We start from the raw sequence: 19,546 nt of genomic DNA on the forward strand, positions 1-19,546 counted from the left end.
TGCCTAGTACACAGAAAGATTAGAAGCCTCCCACGGGCTGTAACAGAAGTGTAGGTGTGAGGCATTCCTAAAATCGCCATCAGCTTTCAGTGCCACAGGTACCACAGGCCTGGAGTCAGGGAAATGCTTCAGGTGGAGGCCCATGGCTTCTACGATTGCCATGGGATCATTCCCAATATTCAGCCCCTCACCTGCCTGCTGTGTATGAGCAGGCAGACAGACGGACGGACAGACCGTGCCTTGTGTGTGAATGAGGACAGCTGAGCCATACCGAATCCTCCGGCCCGTGACCTTTTTGTGCACGCTGGCACCTGGCAGCAGCAGCAGCAATCACTTGTGTGCGGCCTCGGAAACAGCTGCGGGTCTGACACGTCTGACACTGTGGTTAAATTTAAAAAGGGTGATGCAGGAGTACGTGTGAGGGTGGTAAATTAACAAAATTAATTGCTGGCCTGTCATAGACCAACTTGAAAGAAAACAGGGTTTTAAGAGAAACAGTCGGGGCTTGTAGTGGGCAAGCCAGGTCTCTTCTACTGAGCACAGCAAGGTTTGTGCAGAAATGTTCGCAGAGCTGGGGTGTTGAGACCTGATCCTGCACCTGTGTCTCGCTTCGGGCCAGATCCTGGCTGTGGCCATGAGCAGGCAAACCTCAGGTGCCCTCAGGCAGGCACAGGCCTCAGTGCATACTGCACAGTGCTGCCTCCCCATTCTCCTTCCCTGCAGTATTTTTTAGCAGAAACCTGCGAAGGCGTCTCTGAGTAACCTGGCTGTGCTTGCAGACTGCAGGCTCGTGTTTTCTGTGGAACTAAGCTCCAGGCAAATCTATTCGGTGCGCAGGAGAAAGGCTAAGGCGTCTGATCCTGTCTTCAGAAAGAAGCAATCTGTAACAAGCAGAGGAAAATTTGAAATAAAACTTGTCAATTCATAAATGTTTTGTGGCAAGGCATTCTAAGATAGCAGATGGCAGTGTAAAGGGGTTTTGCTTTTCGCTGTGTCTAACACCTTCATTCTCTGTTTTAAGAATAACGCTTTTCCAATAACAGCTCAGAGCCAGTGCCGCAGAAATCCTGGCTGGCAGAAGAACTGCTGGTCGGCTGACAGGAGCACGGCTTGTGGGAACTTCGGGCTATGCTCTTTGTCAGTAGTGAAATTAAAGCTCAGGGATCTTTCTTCTAAAACGTGGCCCTACTTTCCACGGGCACAAAGCAATTACCAGTCTTCACTTGCTAAATTTAATTAATAGATATGGTTTCCTTCACAAGCGTCAAGGGATGCCATGTTCATCGTGGAATGGACTGCTCTGTCCAGAGTAAGGACAAGAAAATTCCTCAGGAACCTGGGCCTCTCCTCTGGGAAGAGCAATAAATCTGTTGTGTACCACAAGGGATTGGAATATTCACAATATCCCATTATCTCTCTGCACATCAGAAGAGAAAAGATATCCTCTGCTCAGAAACGAAAAAAGACATCCTCAGGGGTAATTCAGTACAGGAAGCTGGCAGAGCTGCAGCCCTCTATCACCTTTACATGTAATTTGCAATTATGTGTAAAGCTAAACCTTAGGAAAAGAGCAATTTCAGTCTTCCTGGCTAGCCTGAAAGTCACCATGCTACCCTGTGTAGCACAGTTACTGACAGAGCAGCTGTGTGGGTAGAGATGCATTTTTACAGAGTTATTAGAGCAGGGAATTGTGCTGGGATTACTGGGTTCTTCTCCCAGCTCTGCCTTTGATTTGTGGTGTGCGCAGACCCCTTAATTTGTTTCTGTTTTCCCCATCTGTGAAACCAAGATAACATCACAAGGGAATTGTAGAGTGTGATTCATTAATGTTTATTAGACAGAGGGAAATCCTTAAATGAATGGCACTGTATTCCAGGAGGGCAAAGTTCAGGACTGCAAAGAGGCTGATTAAACCCAAATCTGCTATTCCCAGGCTAGGAGGACAAAAAAAGAAAATTGAAAAACCTTACCTACCCCTGTGCGTGCCAAAAGCAGTATGTGATTTAAATAGAATCAAGTAGAATGTGCATGTCTGCATGCATTCATATATACATGTGTATCTATGAAAACCATATAATAATGTAATAAAAATTATCAGTAAAAGACTACCAAAAAGTGTGTTTGAAGTTTCCAGTAGGAAATAGTAAAGCAGTGTATATGATCACCATTAACTGAGCAAGTTACTAGCGGCAACACGGCATTAGTACATTGTGAGGAAATAAATATGATATGCTTTCACAAAGGGATGCAACAGCATACAGCAGATTGACATGTTCCATTATGTACCTGAGTGATCAGAGCTATAGAATGGTTAGAGCCATCTTACTGCCAGGCTGATGTACTTCTTGTGCTTACAGAACAGCATCTAAGTTACTGTAGGTAATTGCTACAGGTCAGCCTCATACAGAAATGGAAGATCTGTACCAGCAGAATGCCTAAACGCCTAAATGCTGTCCAAAGTATGACTCTTCATGTACGTGCCGATTGTTTGTCAGCAGCTGGTGGACAGTTTTTGTAGCTTTGGAGAAGGGATTTGTCTTGCTGTTATTTATTTATTTTGTGTGGGGCAAAGATGGTTGCAAAGCAATAAACCCAGGGACACAATACCAGGTATCTTTTGTAGCTGTAGTACTGTAATGAAACGCTTCCTGCACTGACCTCTTCTCTCTGGCTGTATTAATAAGGAAGGGCAGAAAACATCTTATCTGCCACGACTTTACCATGCTGGTTTCGAGACAGACTAAACAAATATTTGTAGGCTTTAGAAATATCTGAATCTGGCAACCGTGGGGACTGAGGTAATATTTTCCCAGGTCTAGAGTGCTTCGCAAGCATTTCCTGGTCAGCCCTCGCGCTGAGGCCTAAGCCAGCAGGTGAATATTTCTCCCATTGTGTCAGAGGCACGAAGGGAGGCAGCTGGCAGTAAATGGAGTCAGTAGGTGGCCTAATTCGGGCTGACACCACGACAAACGCACGGCGCGGCTCTCACCCCAACGGAGGGTGAACCATTAACATCTGTGCGGGTCTCACCCCAGTGGAGGGTGAAACATTAACACCCTCAGGGCCCATATGGGAAAGGACGTCACGGCGTAGACAAAGCACGGTGCAGAAATTGTGCGTTGGCAGGAATTTGTCGCAGCCACGCTCAGTCCGGGGACTGGGATTGCAGCCTGGCCTCATCTGTTAGGCGTTCATCGCTTGCCACCTTCAGGCCATGCCTGAATTCGGTCGTTACGGGGAAATGCCAGGCCTGGTGTGGCCGAATGGTGCTTCTGAGAGACATTTGGGGGTTTTGAGCCATTTTCCCTTACATCTCCTCCTTACGCCCCGGGGAAGGTGAGGGGGTATTTCAGGCACTGCAAGAGAACTGCTGCAGTCCCTCTGATTTTACACTGTAATTCACCCCTGCCAGACCCCTAGGCGATTTGGGGTAAAAAACAACCATTTTGGTTACAGGAGCTGGGGGGGGGGGGGGTGAGGCGCTGTGTGGGGCTGCCTGAGGGGAGGAGGTGGGCTATGAAGGGCAGGGCCTGTACAGGAGAGGGGCGTGGCCTACACGGGGGAGAGGCGGGGCCTGTATGGAGAGGGGGCGGAGCTGTTATGGTGGGCGTGGTTTAGGGGTGGATGGGCGTGGTTTAGGGGTGGGTGGGCGGGGCGACGAGCCGCGCTGCGTCACTTTTGTGCGCGCGGCGGCGGCGCTCCCGCGCGGGGGGTGACGTCACCGAGGGGGCGGGGCTCGCGTGAGGGGAGGCGGGCGGCGGGCGGGGGGCAGGGGGCGGGCGGGGGTCCCCCCGCCGCCATGGAGGGCGGCCGCCTGCCCATCCGCCGCTACCGCCGGGCGCTGGTGGAGGCGGTGAGCCGGCAGCCCTTCCTCATCGTCACCGGCGAGACGGGCAGCGGCAAGAGCACGCAGCTGCCCCGGTACCTCTTCGAGGCAGGTAACGGCCTGGGGGGAGACCCCCCCCCCCGGAGCCCCTCGGGAGCCTGTAGGGGGGCGAGGGGGGGGGGTCGTCCCCTCAGCCCCCCTCAGTCGTCCCCAGCCCCCTTTAGACCCTCCCAGTCTCCCCTAGCCCCCCCCCAGGATCCCCTCAGACCCCCTTAGTCCCCCATAGCCCCCCCCAGTCTCCCCTAGCCCCCCCTCAGCTTCCCCTAGACCCCCAGGCCCCCTTCGGCCCCATTTAGCCCCCTTTAGACCCTCCCCAGTCTCCCCTCAGCCCCCCTTCATCCCCCCCAGCCCCTCTCAGCTTCCCCTCATCCCCCCCCAGTCTCCTCTAGACCCCCAGGCCCCCTTCAACCCCTCTTAGTCTCCCTCAGCCCCCCCCAGCCCCTCCTAGCCCCCTGATGCCCCCGTTTCTCTCCCCGCAGGCCTGGCCGAGCACGGGGCCATCGGTGTCACCCAGCCCCGGCGCGTTGCCACCGTGTCGGTGGCGCAGCGGGTGGCTGAGGAGCTGGGCTGCACACTGGGCACCGTGGTGGGCTACCAGGTGCGCTTCGACGACTGCTCCTCGCAGGTAGGGTGCTGGGCAGGGAGCAGGGGGTGCTCGGGGGATGCGGGGTGGAAGTGTGAGAGCCTGGGAAGCTGTCCCAGCGGGGTGGAGCTGCGGTTGGGTTGTCACAGGGCTCACTTCTTATCGTAGAGTTATGGAATGGCTCGCGTTGGAGGGGGCCTGAAGGATCACCCAGTTCCATCCCCCTGCTGCAGGCAGGGATAACACCCACAAGATCAGGTTGGCCAAAGCCCCATCCAGCCTGGCCTTGCGGACCTCCAGGTATGGGGCATCCACAGCCTCTCTTAGCAGCCTGTTCCCATGCCCCACCACGATGAACGCTGCCAGACACTTGTGATGCTGTGGGTAAAGTTGTGTGTTATAATCCCAGCATGTATGTGTGTGTCTGCTGGGTGAGTATCTGACCTGTATCGATGTAAATAATCAGGGTGACAGATGAAGGTCTAATTGAACCTTTCAGGATACTGCCATCAAGTACATGACGGATGGCTGCTTGTTGAGGCATATTTTGGCTGACCCCCTTCTCAGCAAGTACAGCGTCATCATTCTGGATGAAGCCCACGAGCGGAGCCTTAGCACTGTGAGTGTCACCTTAAACACGAATGTTGTTTGGTATTGGTAAAGGGGAAATTTGAACTCATTGGTAAAAATAATACAGGTGTGGTACTCTTTCCTTCTGGTCTATTTTCAACTGAAGGTTCTGTAAGAGGTTTGCATCTTGAAATTACCTCTGTACTTAATGACAGAAGAGTTTTACCAAAGCAAGGAACAGGCTAAGTGACTCCCTAAAAATCTTTCACAGTGGGTCAGTTCCTGCAGTAAGACAAGATCTCAGGAGTCCTGACACTGTGTCTGTATGGACCTCTAGAAATGTTGTCTCTCTTATTGCTCAAAAAGGTAATGAGCATGGTTCTCAAGGTTTTTGGCTGGCTTTCGACAGATGTGCTTTATCCTTTTGCTGCCCTAAGACCATAGGATCACTGCTTGATTTGTTGCATGCTGTGTATCCTGAAAATAAGATGCTGCCTGTAATCTAGTTGAAATTGTGGTAGCTGTTGTGTTTGACAGCACTTAAATGTTGGCTGGCACTGGACAGCAGTGTCCCCCCTGTTCGTCCCCTCAAAAAAAAAAAAAAAAAAGCAACAACCAACCAAATAAAAAACAAACAAACAAACAAAAACAAACAAAAAACCACCCACAAACAGAAACCAGCCTGAAACATCTCTCTCACTCTAAGGCCTAACGTTTCGCAGGGTGTGTATATGACTGTGCAAAAAGATTATGGTTTGGAGGTCATGGAGGTATCCAGACTGACCTAAGTGCTGAAAGCTGTCAAATGTCAGTCTGACCCTTCTGTGGTGAGCAGTGAGACTCGAGTCACTCAGTCCTCAAGAGGCTGTTTTGTGTCACAGACATTGGGTGGGAGAGAGAGAACATGGGGAAGCCAAAGAGCTGGCAATAGCAGGGAATCAATGTCCAGACAGTCCTAAGTAGTGAGCCATGGGAACAGGGAAAACAACCTAGTAGTCAGCCTGGGGAAAAGACACAATGCTTTCTGCATCCCACTTCTGTCCTCAAGCATCTGAGAGTATTGCAAGTAATTGAGCTAGAGTGATATAAGTTACTGCTCCATCACCTGTAACTAACTAAAAGGAGCAGATTTTTAATCCACTGCAATGCAGAGTAAAATAAATTTGCTGAAGTCCAAATAATAAGTAGTACAACAAAGGAGGGTGTCCACTCAGTCAGGTAACATATATACTGGATGAAGATAACTTTATTTTTTAATTGATCTGAGTTTTTTTTTCTTTTAGTTGACTTGACCGTGACAGTATAAAAATGAAAAGCAAATAATTCCATTTATAGGCTGTGAGAAGAACTAATGAGACATTAATTAAATTCTAGAAACTAATTTGCGTTCTTATGAGATGACCAGGCTAAGTGTATGTGTTCTTCTGAGTGCTTAGGCCCTGAACATGTATTTTTTTTGTCTTCTCTATATCCATGACATAAACTCAGCCCCTTCTTTGTTCATCAGGCACTTCTAAGAAGAATGAGGAACTAACATAAATTGCCTTTTTTATTTGTTTTGTTAGGATATTTTATTTGGTTTGCTGAAGAAATTATTTCTGCAGAAGAAACCAGCGGGCAGGAAAACGGACATGAAAGTGGTGGTGATGTCCGCTACCCTGGAGGTAGACAAGCTGTCAGAGTTCTTTGGACACTGCTCAGTGCTGCACATTCCAGGAAGAAGTTACCCAGTAAAGGAGATATTCTGCAACCTGCTCAGCCCACGGGACACAGGAAGCTCCGCATATGTTACGGAGGTCTGACCTGTTTTACTCTGTGTTGCATTCTCTGTTCTTGGTAGGATTGTCATCTGTTAAAGACCACAAGACTCAGCTGCTGGATTGCTGTGTTCTCACCATCTCTGCATGGTGCAGGAAATAATTAGTACCATAAGGTCTCTGAAAGAGTGAGGTTCTGTTTCCAGCTGATATTGGCTTGTTTGTTGCTTCTTTCAGGCTGTGAAGGTGACATTGGATATCCACTTAAATGAACCAGAAGGTGACATCTTGGTTTTCCTGACAGGTGAGAATCTTTATTTCAACAACTAGTGGGCATTCCAGGGAAAGTATTTTGTTGTCAGCAAAACCAGTACAACCTTCCCATGACTTTACAGTTTGTTCCAGAGCAGTAAGTAGAGAAAGGAGAGATGCAGACTGACAGACAGTCTTGTGAAGTGATTGCTTTCACAGCACGTTAAGGTATATCCAGGCCTATGAGATCAGCTATGAAAAGTATGTACAAGACTTGCACATGTTCTTTTCTTTCTGTGTCAAATTAGCTCAATATTTGTATTGCTCTGTTTAGTTGTTAACTTGGGAAGGAAGAATTTATTTAACTCCAAAAACCTACATCAGAGTGTGCGCCAGGCACTGAAAGTGACATATGAAGCTCTTGCACAGTCATCTTTTAGGGAAAAGCCTTGGTGAGAGGTACTGTGGGAAGACGGGATCGTCACTGACGAGGCTAACTCATAAATACCACTTCCTTCTTGCAGTGGGATGGGTGACCGCAACGTTGGCAGAAGCCTTGTGCAGAGATGTTGCAGACGAGGAAGGCAGAGTGGTGGCTGAACAGGTCACGTAAATGCTCTTGTATGTTTTTTCAGGTCAAAACGAAATAGAAAAAGCTTGCGACCTCCTTTTCAAGAAAGCAGAGTCTATTGATTACCGATATGAAGTACACGATCGATCCATTGAAGGCCTGCTTATCTTACCGTTGTATGGGTCGATGTCAACAGGTAAGAGCAAATAATGTCTTACAGAATTTAATTAATGCAGATGTTAACTGCAAGACTTGTTATAAACAACATCCTACACAGGTATTTTTATTGTGACTGGGGAAATGAGATTCATTAACCTATTTGTTACAATGTTGTAGCACTATTGCGTGTGTAGGTTTTTTGTTTGTTTGTTTTTGTGGTGTTCATAAACTAATGACACTTGAATCTTTCTCTGCACTGGCACAGAAGCCTCCAGCTAAAATTTGTATCCACTGGAAATGGTGGAAATAGCAGGAATTGCATCATGTAGTATCAGTGTCTCCGGCTTAGGAAGGGGATATTGCAACACTGGAAGTTCAGTTATTGTATTTAGGGACCTCACATTTTACTTTTGTTTTATTTTATATGGAAAAGATACTGCCAGTATATTTTCAAAGATGAGAGTAGACCTGTAAAAGAAGATTGAAAGAATACAGCGTTACGCAATATAGAAAGAATAGGTTATCAGAGTGAGTCACTCTGTTTTATTTGGCAGCAATATCACATTTAATTTTGAAGAGTTAAAAAAGCAAAGGCACTTTGACCTCTGTTGAACACAGGCGCTGTATTTTCAGATGATCTCAAGTGTGATGTTTAAACGTGTGGGTGTGGTGTGTAGAATGCCAAGAGGCTGAATAAGCGCTCAGAAGAGCAGGACAGCAATAATTTTCATCTGGAAGTGTTGCTGAGAGAAATTATCTGGGAAAGATCTGCAGAAAGTTTTCATCTTCTTCAAAGAGCGAAATGAGAAGTTGCATAAATGAAAGGTGTAGCTTCTTCCTTTCTCCATCCTTGCTAGGTGATAGATTCTGACAGATTTTTTTAATTCCTTTTTTGGTGGTTTCTCAGATGCCATTGTATTTCAACCTTTTAAATACACAGGAAAGAATTTTAAGGAGATTTTGATACTTTGAAGTTTCATGTCTTAAAAAATAAATTTCAGGAGAAGGCTGAATTTCTACCTCCTTCTGTTGTTTTTTGGAAATGTAAGTGAATTAAAGGAAACTGCGTTTGTTACTTTTTTACATGTTAGAAGAATACTTGCTGGAAGTATGAGGGGTTTATCTGAATCTTTTCATGTTCACCTTCACTTGCTCTGATATGTTGAAACCCTTCAAATCATTCTTGAAGATTCCGTTAAGACCAGGTGGCGTTTCTTTTTTCCTAGCTTTATGTTAGGAAATATCCAGGAGAGTTGGTCTTTCTTGATCTCAAAATCTTCTTGAGTATGCAAACAATAAAGAGTATATTCTCTGTTCCCTGACATATGCTAAAATAAGATCTAATCGATATTTTGAAATGTTTTGTGATTCCTTTTCTAATTTCATTCAAATCAATTTCACTAAATATTTGAGTATGTTTGTCTAGTGTTAGAGATGATTTGATATCAGAGCACTGTTTTACTGACTGCCTGTCATTTCAGATCAACAGAAAAGAATATTTTTGCCAGCTCCCACAGGCATTAGAAAATGTGTGGTATCCACAAACATCGCTGCAACATCTCTGACAATTGAAGGAGTCAGGTATCGTTTCCTATTCTTTATAAAAGCTGTAATAGAGGGAATAATTCAGAAAGTTGTACTAGATTTGGAAAAGCTCATTGACTTTGTTCTGCTTCTCTACCATTTGGTAAATTACCTGCTGCCTTCTTTTTGTCTGTGTAGTGGGTAAATGAAATACCTTAGCTGCTATTGTGTAGTCTTACAAATGACTAATGTTGTTGGAACCTAATTTGAAATCAGATCAGCTCCAGTAAATCAGCATAATGTTGCTGGGTGTGGGGAGGTGTTATCTGTAACATCCTGTAGATCAAATTGTTGCAGGGCTGCAGCTGGCCAGCAAAGTGCAACTACCTCTGCAGCAAATGTAGGGCAATTGTGTTCTTGCTCTGAGCTTATATGTATGTGGCATTTGCCTGTCTGTCTATTGAGGCCTCTGTTATTGTCTTCTCTGACAGTGTGAATCTTTTCCAGGTACGTAGTAGACAGTGGATTTGTGAAGCAGTTGAATCATAACCCACGAGTTGGCTTGGACATACTGGAGGTGGTTCCCATTTCAAAGTAAGTTTGAAAAAGGTGATTTGCTTGGTGTTTCTGGGAGGTGCTCTGACAAAATTGTGTTTCAGGTGCTCTTACAAAAGAAGAAAAAAGAGGGAGCACAAGAGGGAAGTGGGGTCTTTTGAGACTTCGTAATTCAAAAGCATTTTGTTTGCTGCGCAAAAAGTTGTTCAGAACATGTAACTTCCTATAAGAAATCACAGGCATTAAGGAGGAGTTGACAGCGTATTGTCTTAGTCTGGACAGTGGCTCACATGTTTGCTCAATACAACAGTCTGATTCAGAGAAGATTAAATAAAAAAAAAAGATTCTTCCTTTGAATAGAATTGTTTCTTCATTTTGCTGTTTCTTGTATATCTGGATTTCTCAGTTGCTGCACAGTATATTAAGTCTTCCATCTACAAGCACAGAAATTGATATTAGTTATTATTACAGTGTGATGCTTTGGTTAAAAACAGAATGAATCAAGGTTGTTGTTTTTTTTTTCTTTTTTTATTGTTTTGTGTTTTTTTTTTCCCTGCCCTTGTGTGTTGGCAGGAGTGAAGCAATGCAGCGAGCTGGCCGAGCTGGCAGGACATCATCCGGAAAAAGCTACCGGCTATACAGCAAAGAGTTCTGGGAGCAGTGTATGCCTGATCACACGGTCCCAGAGATCAAGAGAACCAGTCTGACATCTGTGATCCTGACCTTGAAGTGCCTTTCTGTGCATGATGTCATAAGGTAACCTCCGTGGAGCAGGGGGATTATCACTTTCTTCCAGAGGTCTCAGAGGCAAAGCAGCACAGGCACCGAGAGCCTATTGGCAGGAGGCAGGATTAGGTCCCTGGCCAACTGTGACGGGACAATACAATCAGCTTGTCAGCTTTTCTGCTGTTCTTCTCAGAATCTTTAATGCCAGATTGGATCTTGAGCCCAAGTTCAGTGTGAGGTTCTGCCAAAACTACCTCCTTATCTCTGAAACGAATAGTGCTCCTTTGAAATACTGACAGCGCAAAAGCCAGCTCTCTGTGGAATTGTTTAAATTTAGGGTGAATCATGCAGAAAATATAGCTAATCTTTTCATAGGCCATGCTGGGTCTGCTGTTGTAATTCTACATCGTGAAACTGTGTGTTTAGTAATATACCCATATACTGAAGATGTTTGTCATCTCTTTGGTCAGTAACTTCTACTGGAAGCTTATAAAAGTATTTTACTAAATATGAAAATTAACAAAGCTAATCTGAGTCTGAACAGTGAGATTTTTACTTCATTTTTTACTATAGATTTCCTTATTTGGACCGTCCTGAAGAGAGGCATATTTTAGAAGCTCTCAAGCAACTTTACCAGTGTGATGCTATTGACAGGTAAAAAATAAAGGGGTGTAGTCACTGCAAGAATTTAAATTTAATGGTTCAATTGTTGTTAATGAGCTGTTCACTTGGGCTAAAGGACTTTCCCCAGCAATAACTTGTTTCCTCATTTGACCAGGAAGTTAACTATTGGGTTTTAATATACTCATTGTAAAATTAGAATTAGAGCATAGCTTAGGACTTCAGAGAGAGTTTAATTTCTTCATGTTGTCCTAGAGTTCCTGAATAACAACATACAGATTCAACTCTCTGTGCAGCAGTTCCTGATAGCAGATCTTAGACTGATGTGACGAAGGTGCTTATGCACTGGCTGTGAGACCCATTGGAGAACTCAAGACAGGAAGGGAGATCTTATCCAAAGCTTCCAGGAATTCTTCTTAGAAAAAATCTTAATGTTAAACATACGATACACTTAAATAGCCTTGCCTGCCATGAAGTAGGCACAGGCAAACTGGAGAAGGGTGAAGGGCTCTTCTGCTAGTGACACTTGCTGTATGTCTCTAGCACCTGTCTGGGTGCACGCAGATTGTGGTATTAGAACAGTTCAGAGGGAAGCATTTATTTCCTGCTCTTTATCCATATATGGTGGCTAACATGGTGTGTGCTTGTTCCCGTTTACATTTAAGCATAGTGTTGTTGAATCTGTGTTTTTTTTTTTTGTTTGTTTTTTCCTGCAATAAGGAGAGGCCACGTGACAAGACTGGGTGAATTCCTGGTGCAGTTTCCCCTCCCTCCTAACCTGACCTGTGCTGTCATAAAAGCCGCTTCTCTTGACTGTGAAGATATGCTGCTTCCCATAGCAGCCATGTTGTCTGTGGAAAATGTTTTCATTCGTCCAGGTAGGAAGGCCCTTATCTCAAAGCAGCCTTGGGAAGGTGGGGAATTCAGCTTGGACAGGGACATCTCAGGCAGTGGCTGGGCAGCACACACTGCTTCACCTTAAACTAACACTTCAAATAACACGTATATTGCAGCGTGAGGAAGATTCCTCGTGTGCAGCGCATTGTCTCCAGAGAAAGATCTGTAGGGAAGGATGTTAAGATTAGGGCAAATAGACATGTGCCCGTATATTCTTACAGCTCTCTGTGGTCTTGGAGTTAGGACATTTTGCACGCTAGGAATTGGACAACAGCTATTCCAAAGGCTTCAAGATAGCATTGAATTGGTTTGTGTTTGTCCCAGGGCTGGGAGCTGTAAAGTAACATCTGGGTAAGCTAATGGAGCGCTGAGAGGTCATAGGAGGAAAGCTGTGCTTTGGGGCAAAAGGGGAGGGAGCACACCAGATGTTTTATTGGTGGTGTCTGCTGTTGGTCTAATTTTAAGCCAGAGGAGCGGATTAATTAAATTTTAAGGAATGGGGTCACCTCTGGATGGATTTCTCTCTTCGGTAACACTGAATAGGTAAAGCTTTTAAGTTAACGTGAGAAGTTCAACTTGTCACTGCCTCCATTTCCATTTTTTTCTGGCTTAATGGAAAATGTGATTTTGCTGGCGTTCCAGGCTAGCACCTCTTGATAGTTAAACCCAGTCTCCCACGTCCTCCTTCCCATCTCCTTTTCCCTTCAGCCTGATTCCCCAGCACACCTTCCCACCCCCAGCTGAGAAAAGACTGTGTAGCACGATCTTTGTGAGAGACCTTTGTCCATTCAAGTCACTCATTGGCTTTTGTCCAGTTATCTCTGTAGTCTATTAACTGTGCCTGTTAGTGCAACAGCTAGACACTGCTGATAGTACTGATAGTCTGGGTTCTGCTCTGGGGTCTTTCCCACTGCCACAAACGTGCTTTTGTTTTCCCATCCTCCATCTGGCAATATGCACTCGTTATCTGTCCAGCTAGCCAGAGCACACGTTCGTTACTCTCCAGCACACATTAGGACACAAACACAGAGACCTGCCATTTTGAAGACACTTGTTTGTGTGTGATATGTATATGAACAGGCCCCCTTCCTTCATCAGTGTTACTGGTAGTACCCACAAATTTCTGATATCTGCAGTGCAGCAGCAATGCAATACATTGGTCTCAGCAGCGTTATCCCTCTCTACTAAGGGAATACTCAGAACTTGAAATAACATTTTAGAAATGTTTTTGCTTTTACTAGTACATTTGTAGCATTTAATGAAGGCAAATTTCTACTAAATTCATGGATGACATTGTTTTCTAGACTGTTTTTTTTAAGACTTCCATTACAAATGTACTTGAGTAGTAGGACAAAAGCTGAATTAAACAGATTAGCTGCTGTGATGGGGTGGTTCCAACAGTCTTGCTTTTTTCCTTCAGGCAAAACTTCCACTTGATCCCTGTGAGCTGTTTAGGGTTGCTGTTCCTTTATGATTCCACGTTGGCATCTGAATTGGTCGTGAGAGTAATATGTAGTAACTTTTCTTAGAGACTAGAAGCCTCCATCTCTACCGCTGACTGATGGGATTAATTACAGATTGAATAGCATCTACGTATTCTTGTTCAGCAGTAGTGGAAAGGGGGGAAGAACTGTAAATGCAGCTGTGGAGGAGAGACAAATCTAAAAATAACATGAATAAAGATACAAGACTGTTGAACAGACTTTGAAGATGTGCTAATAAAAGATAAAGTAGGAGTGATAAATAAAAATGACTTTGTTAAAGTGAGATGTAACTTATTTCCTCAGGTGATCCTCAGAAGCAAAAGGAGGCAGAACTTCAACACCAGGAACTTTCCTCACAAGTGGGAGGTTGCAATGACTTTGCAACCCTCTTAAATATTTTTGAACAGTGCAAAACAAGGTATAAACTGATTTCTTTACAGTAAGTGGTTTTGTGTTGCTCATTAACTCCCACCTGCAGATGGTTTTTGAATATATTCCATATATGTACATGTCTGTACTTACTCCTAACTGCAGATTGATTCCTTATTGTGATCTGTAATTTCTATCAAGACAACTATTATTTAAACTAACAAAGTATCTGCCTGTGTAGGTTGCCTTCTTTGTACGACTATAACAAAAAATAGAGGCAACTTTCTGCCTTCAGTTTACAAAGGGCTTCTTTATAATGCAAGTATTTCTCTTCTCAGCAAGTCTCCTTCAGCGTGGTGCCAGAAATACTGGATCCATTGGAGAGCTGTAAAATCTGCTTTTAGTGTGGAAAAACAACTTCGGGAAATAATCAGTAAACTGAAACAGGTGAAAAATACTTTTTGTATATCATCTAGTTATGCTAGGTTGAGTTTAAGACATGTACTGAAGTACTGACCCTTTGCCAGATGGCTATGGCCTTTCTCCAGTAGAAACTAATACGCTTAAATATTTATTATAGCTTGTGTAACTAACAGGTATGGTGGTGGTAACAAGCAGGAAGGAGAGTTTTAATTAATTTCCTCATGGTTTCTGCAGGGTGAGAAATCTGGAGTTTAAAATCCATGGGATGAAGGGGGGTATGTACAGTTTTTTTTTCTTTAGCAAATACCCTGGTTCTTTTTTGTTTTGTTTTGTTTTTTTTTTTTAATCTAGCTGCCAGACTTCCCTAAAGAAACATTTGAAGGTTCTAGAACTGAAATACTAAGGAGATGTCTGTGTGCAGGATACTTCATCAATGTAGCTAGGAGGTAAGTAATAAAGTTTGCATACATTGAATGGAAAATATATTATGTATATTTTAAAGGATGTAGTTATATGTTGAAACAGAATAGCAATATTGTGCTGTTAAAAAAGTAGTGGTTACAGCTATAGGTGGTGGTTCTGCACAGGGCTAGAAGTCTGCCTTCTGACTCTGATTATGTTCCTGAGCAAGTTGCTTATGTCCTTGGAACAGTACTTTTTCTGTCTATTAAATGAACTTGCAAGCTGATGAGTACTGCCAGGTACTAAGCTAAAGTGCTTTGAAGATGTCACATTATCATGGCTGTAGAAGGCTGCGGTCCCAAACTCTCTTTATCGTCGTGGTGTTATGTCTGCAGTACCACTATGGTAAATTAGACAGACGTATTTTATCTGTCACCTATTTTTTGCACTTAATTATGGAAGGATCTTCCCCTGCTTATACATCTGAATATTTTCTGCTCCGCTGCTGAATTGTTTAGCTTGTGTTGCTGTCTAATCACAGCAAAGCATATTTCAGTATAGATTTTTTCCACAAAACTTTTAGATCTGCAGCCAGGACCTTCTGCACAATGGACGGACATGGCAGCATAGTCTATATCCATCCTTCATCTACAGTAAGTTGCCAACTTCTATTAATAAAGTAGCAAAGGATCTGTAAAAGGAATAAAAGTCAGCTCCTTCTAAACTCTTCGGTTTGACTTGTGCTAACTTATGGCCAGGAGAAACACTGATGCAGTGCTGCCTAGAGTACAGTACTCATTTTAAGGGTGGGAAAGAGCCTTACATCTTCAAAACTGGTAAACCTTCAGCTTATGAAATGAGTGCTATATGGACTGAGCTTTCTCTTTGGCTGTTCTTGGATTTCCTGGGCAATTTTAAGCAAGTCTTTTTCTTTACTCAGACTGTGGCAGGGCACTGGAGCAGGTTGTTCAGTGAAGTTGTGGGTGCCCTATCCCTAGAATTGTTTAATGCCAGGTTGGTTGGGGCCCTACATCCATGCTGAAGGCAGGAGGGTTGGAACCAGATGATCTGTAAAGTCCCTTCCAAACCAAGCCTTTCTACAATCCTGTGATTTTTATAAGGTCATGCTGCTGGTTCCCTGCCTGAAAATTTAGGGTAATGTCATCTTTACCCCACTCTTGAATCTGAAGCTTTGGAAGATACAAGTGGAGGGTGCTCTAGAATTTTTTTTTTTTTTATCAGTTATGAACTAATCTTTGTATTTTTAAGCTTTATAACCAGGAGACTCGACTTGAGTGGATCATCTTCCATGATGTCACAGTGACATCCAAAATCTATGTCCGGACAGTGTGTCCTGTTCGCTATGAGTGGGTCAAAGACTTGTTGCCTAGATTGCATCAAATTGATGCATATGAACTGAGCAGTGTGGCACGGGAAGAAGTAACTGAAGAGGAAATAACCAAATGGAAACATAAGGAGGACCTTAAAAGGCAGTGTGGTAAGCATAATACTTCTATTTCTGTCACGTGCGGTTTTCTTCGATATGTTGAGCCTGTGTGTATTGTACCATGGTACACATTCTGGATGAGTAGGTGTTAATCTGGATGTGCTTGGCACGTTTGATACGTGTTCTAGCTGTTTTCTTCTCTTACTACAACTCTGTAATCCTTTTTGTGCCTTGGCACTGCGTGCAGTGGTGTTTTCCTACTGGTTCTTGCAGTGCTCTCTCTTTCTTCTGGGTTATTACACCTGACAGAAACAGAACTTAACCAAGAGTGGAATAGAAGCATTTTGGGTCTGTTCTTTACATTTGCAAAGGGTATCGAGCCATAGAAATTATGAGTTGGTAATAGTGACCTGAAAAAGAGAGAGTGCCTAAGGGCTATTAAAAATAATTAAATAAATCACACTTTAGTTAATGTCTTTCTGACAATTTAATGCCATAGGTTTAAATAAATTGTCTTTTAATTAAAACTGGGGTATGCTAACTGATCTGGCTGTTTGACATTCTTTGGATTCTTCTGTCAGCAGGTTTTATAAAGCAGCCAAGTATTCAAAGGGCCTCTTTACTCCTGAACTCGTTCTTCCAAAATTTTAATGTAATATACAGCCCGGCACTGGTAATAGAGTTTCTCTTCAATTTCCTTAACGATGGAAAAAATGTAGACTCTTGTTCTCAGAACGGCGTCTGTTTCTCTCCTTTGTAATTGTATGAAACAGCCATTTTAAATCATAAAAATATGAATTGGATTTGATTATAAATTTGCTGGAAAGGATATTTGAATTACTGGAAAACAGAAGGGACCCTCATCTATTTGTCTGAAGTCTGGGGATCTGAGGATTTTTCTTTGACCCCTCAACTTTTTGAATTTATCAGGCAATTGTAAGTCAGCTTGAGGTTGTCCTTGCAAATGTTGTGTCATAAAAATAGGTATTTGAATAGCTGACAAAAGCTTAGTTTAGTGCTCAGTCGAAGGAAAGGTTGCAGCATGAGCTGAACTCCTAACCTGACTCCAAGACAGATTAATTCTAGATGCTTCATTCACACAATATGTAGACTCTAAGAGAGTCTTCTAATTATTTATGATTTATTTTGGTATAGCAGGAAATACTTGGACAGTTTTTCTGTGCTTCTGGGAAAAACAACTCCAAGGTCTCAGCTCAGTGGGTGCAAGACAAAACATGCATTTCTAAGGGTGTCTGAGCTGGTGTATTGACTTTTCCCACCGCTTTATCTGTGTGTTATTCTCCCTCTTCCTCCTATCTCCAGAAATTTCTGAAGATATTCTAAACTTTTTTCCTGTTCCCACCACTGTTCTCTTCCTGCCTAAACCTGAGTATGAGATGTGAATTTAGAGAAGAAACGGGTGCATAGAACATAAGATGCATAGCATCTGTTGGCAATAAAAAGCAAGATATACGTTTGGGGGTGGGATGAGCCCAACTGCAAATATTGACATGGGATTTAAAGTATGATTTATTTACTTTTTTTCTCTTCTGGTACAGCCTGTCCTCTCTGAAACTCATTCAAATGACTGACTGGTAGTTGAAAAACATTTGGAATTCTGTCTGGACATTTTATAGATGAGGGGAATTGTAATGCTGTTGGCTTTTTTTTTTTTTTTTTTGACACAAAAGAGTATATGTCTCTCTTTCCTTTCCCCCTCCAGAAGGAGTCAAAGACAACCCTGCAAAGAAGCTGGAGAAAAGGAATGATGATAAATCAATACAGGATGCCCGAGCTCGCTATCTTGAGAGAAAGCAGCAAAGAGAACAGGGTTTAAGTGGCCCGTTGAATGAAACGGGCTAGTGCTCATAGCTGGTCTGCTCCCAGGAATAGGAAAGGCAGCGTGGTACAGTTGTTCTGGGTATGCTTGCGTAATGCAGGATGAGTGACTAGAATGAGGGAGAACTTCTGCTTTGTGGTACGTTTGGCTGCCGAGGCATACAGACGTGATCCTCATTGCTGCATTCTGCGAGCAAAAGTTACCAGAATGAATTTTGTTGCCACGTGTCGCAGGCAATTTTGTGGCTTGAACTGTGGGTGAAGACATGATACCTACTTGGTGCCAGTTCTGTGGCATTCAGGTGACTTTGAAAGGGCTCAGTGCCTTCATTAATAAAATGTTCTTAATGCTTTTTTTTTTAAAGGAGCAGAACTGTCCCTTTTTATTCGTTTTACTTTGTATGGCTATGGCTATACAATCTTAATGCTTATCTGATGTTCAGGAAAAATTTGTAAGGAGTGCTCTTTTAATGATGGAGCCATCTTGATCTAAAATCAAAAGGACGTTTGCTACGTGCATTCTGTCACAGACCTTCTTCCTACCGTGTATTGTGCTGGTTCTGAGCGAAGATGTCTTTGTATGCAAAGTATTTTGTAAATGTTTTCTCCTTTTTGCCAGCAATGCCTAATTTTTGTCAGGGATGACTTAGCACTGTGTGGTGTTCTCCATTTGGCAGAAAACAGCCAGGTGCCATCCTGCAGTCTGTCAGCAGGCCTGCTGCCTAGGGGAATGCTTTTCTGAGTCTGGTGGTTGTTATTTTTAAGCTGTATGGATTTTGGTCTGAGAAGTCTGTTTCTAATGTGTATAAAGAATATATAAAGAAATGCTACTTTGTTATGTATTTGTGCTGAGGGAAAAAAAAAAAAACTAAAGCCTTGTGCTGCTTAGTCATCATAAAGTTTCGGGGGCAAGCTTGCCTTTCTTGCTCTCCTTCATCTGCAGTAAGTTACCTTTTGGTTAAGACGATTTCCAAAGCCCAGGAACCCCTCCTGTCGCCTCTCAAGCCTCAGTAATGTGCAGCTGTGTCTCCTCCAGTTGCATTTCAGGCCACTAGCTACCTGCTAAGGTGATGTTACAAGTAAGTGCTGGCCCTGAGTGTAAAATATTAAGTGTTTTATCTCTGTGTGATCTCAGGGCAGGCTTTTGCCCCATCGTAAGCTCCCAAAAGCCCTGAGCTTCCCTCAGGGGCACTGTGGCAGCGTTATTCCTCACAGAGAGAGCAGCAGCTCTGTGGGGCCTCATTTTTGGGCTGGAACCTATTAAATGTACCTTGTAGAAGGGAGAGGGTGAGGGCTCAGCGCCTGAAGGACACCTGGCAGCCAGGGGCCTTGGGAGAAGCCAGGGGCTGTCCTTCACTGAACCCACAGCCTGAATTTTGATTTAAAAAGCCCCAAACCCGCAAATTAGTACTGCTTTCCCTCAGGGTAGATTTGTATCCCGTCACCTACACCCCCTCCGCACCCTCACGCTGGGTACCGAG

General features: G+C 43.8%; 1 protein-coding gene across 2 annotated transcripts; it reads left to right on the top strand.

Annotated features, from left to right (window-relative positions):
* The first annotated feature begins 3,777 nt into the window (after positions 1-3,777).
* DHX40 (DEAH-box helicase 40) lies at positions 3,778-18,898 on the top strand. Of its 2 annotated transcripts, none has more exons than XM_082776161.1 (17): positions 3,778-3,938; positions 4,366-4,511; positions 4,969-5,088; positions 6,605-6,835; positions 7,034-7,100; positions 7,684-7,815; positions 9,260-9,359; positions 9,810-9,896; positions 10,431-10,613; positions 11,157-11,237; positions 11,925-12,082; positions 13,889-14,003; positions 14,293-14,401; positions 14,729-14,823; positions 15,363-15,432; positions 16,049-16,277; positions 17,950-18,898. In XM_082776161.1, the coding sequence occupies exons 1-17, from the start codon at positions 3,800-3,802 to the stop codon at positions 18,087-18,089; spliced, it is 2,202 nt and encodes a 733-aa protein (XP_082632287.1). In that variant the 5' UTR covers positions 3,778-3,799; the 3' UTR covers positions 18,090-18,898. The 2 variants fall into 2 exon arrangements, with proteins under 2 accessions (XP_082632287.1, XP_082632288.1); XM_082776162.1 differs by having other exon boundaries at positions 17,953-18,898.
* Positions 18,899-19,546: the final 648 nt, after the last annotated feature.

Source organism: Aythya marila, assembly GCF_965140915.1.
Source record: "Aythya marila genome assembly, chromosome: 20".
Lineage (NCBI taxonomy): Eukaryota > Metazoa > Chordata > Aves > Anseriformes > Anatidae > Aythya > Aythya marila.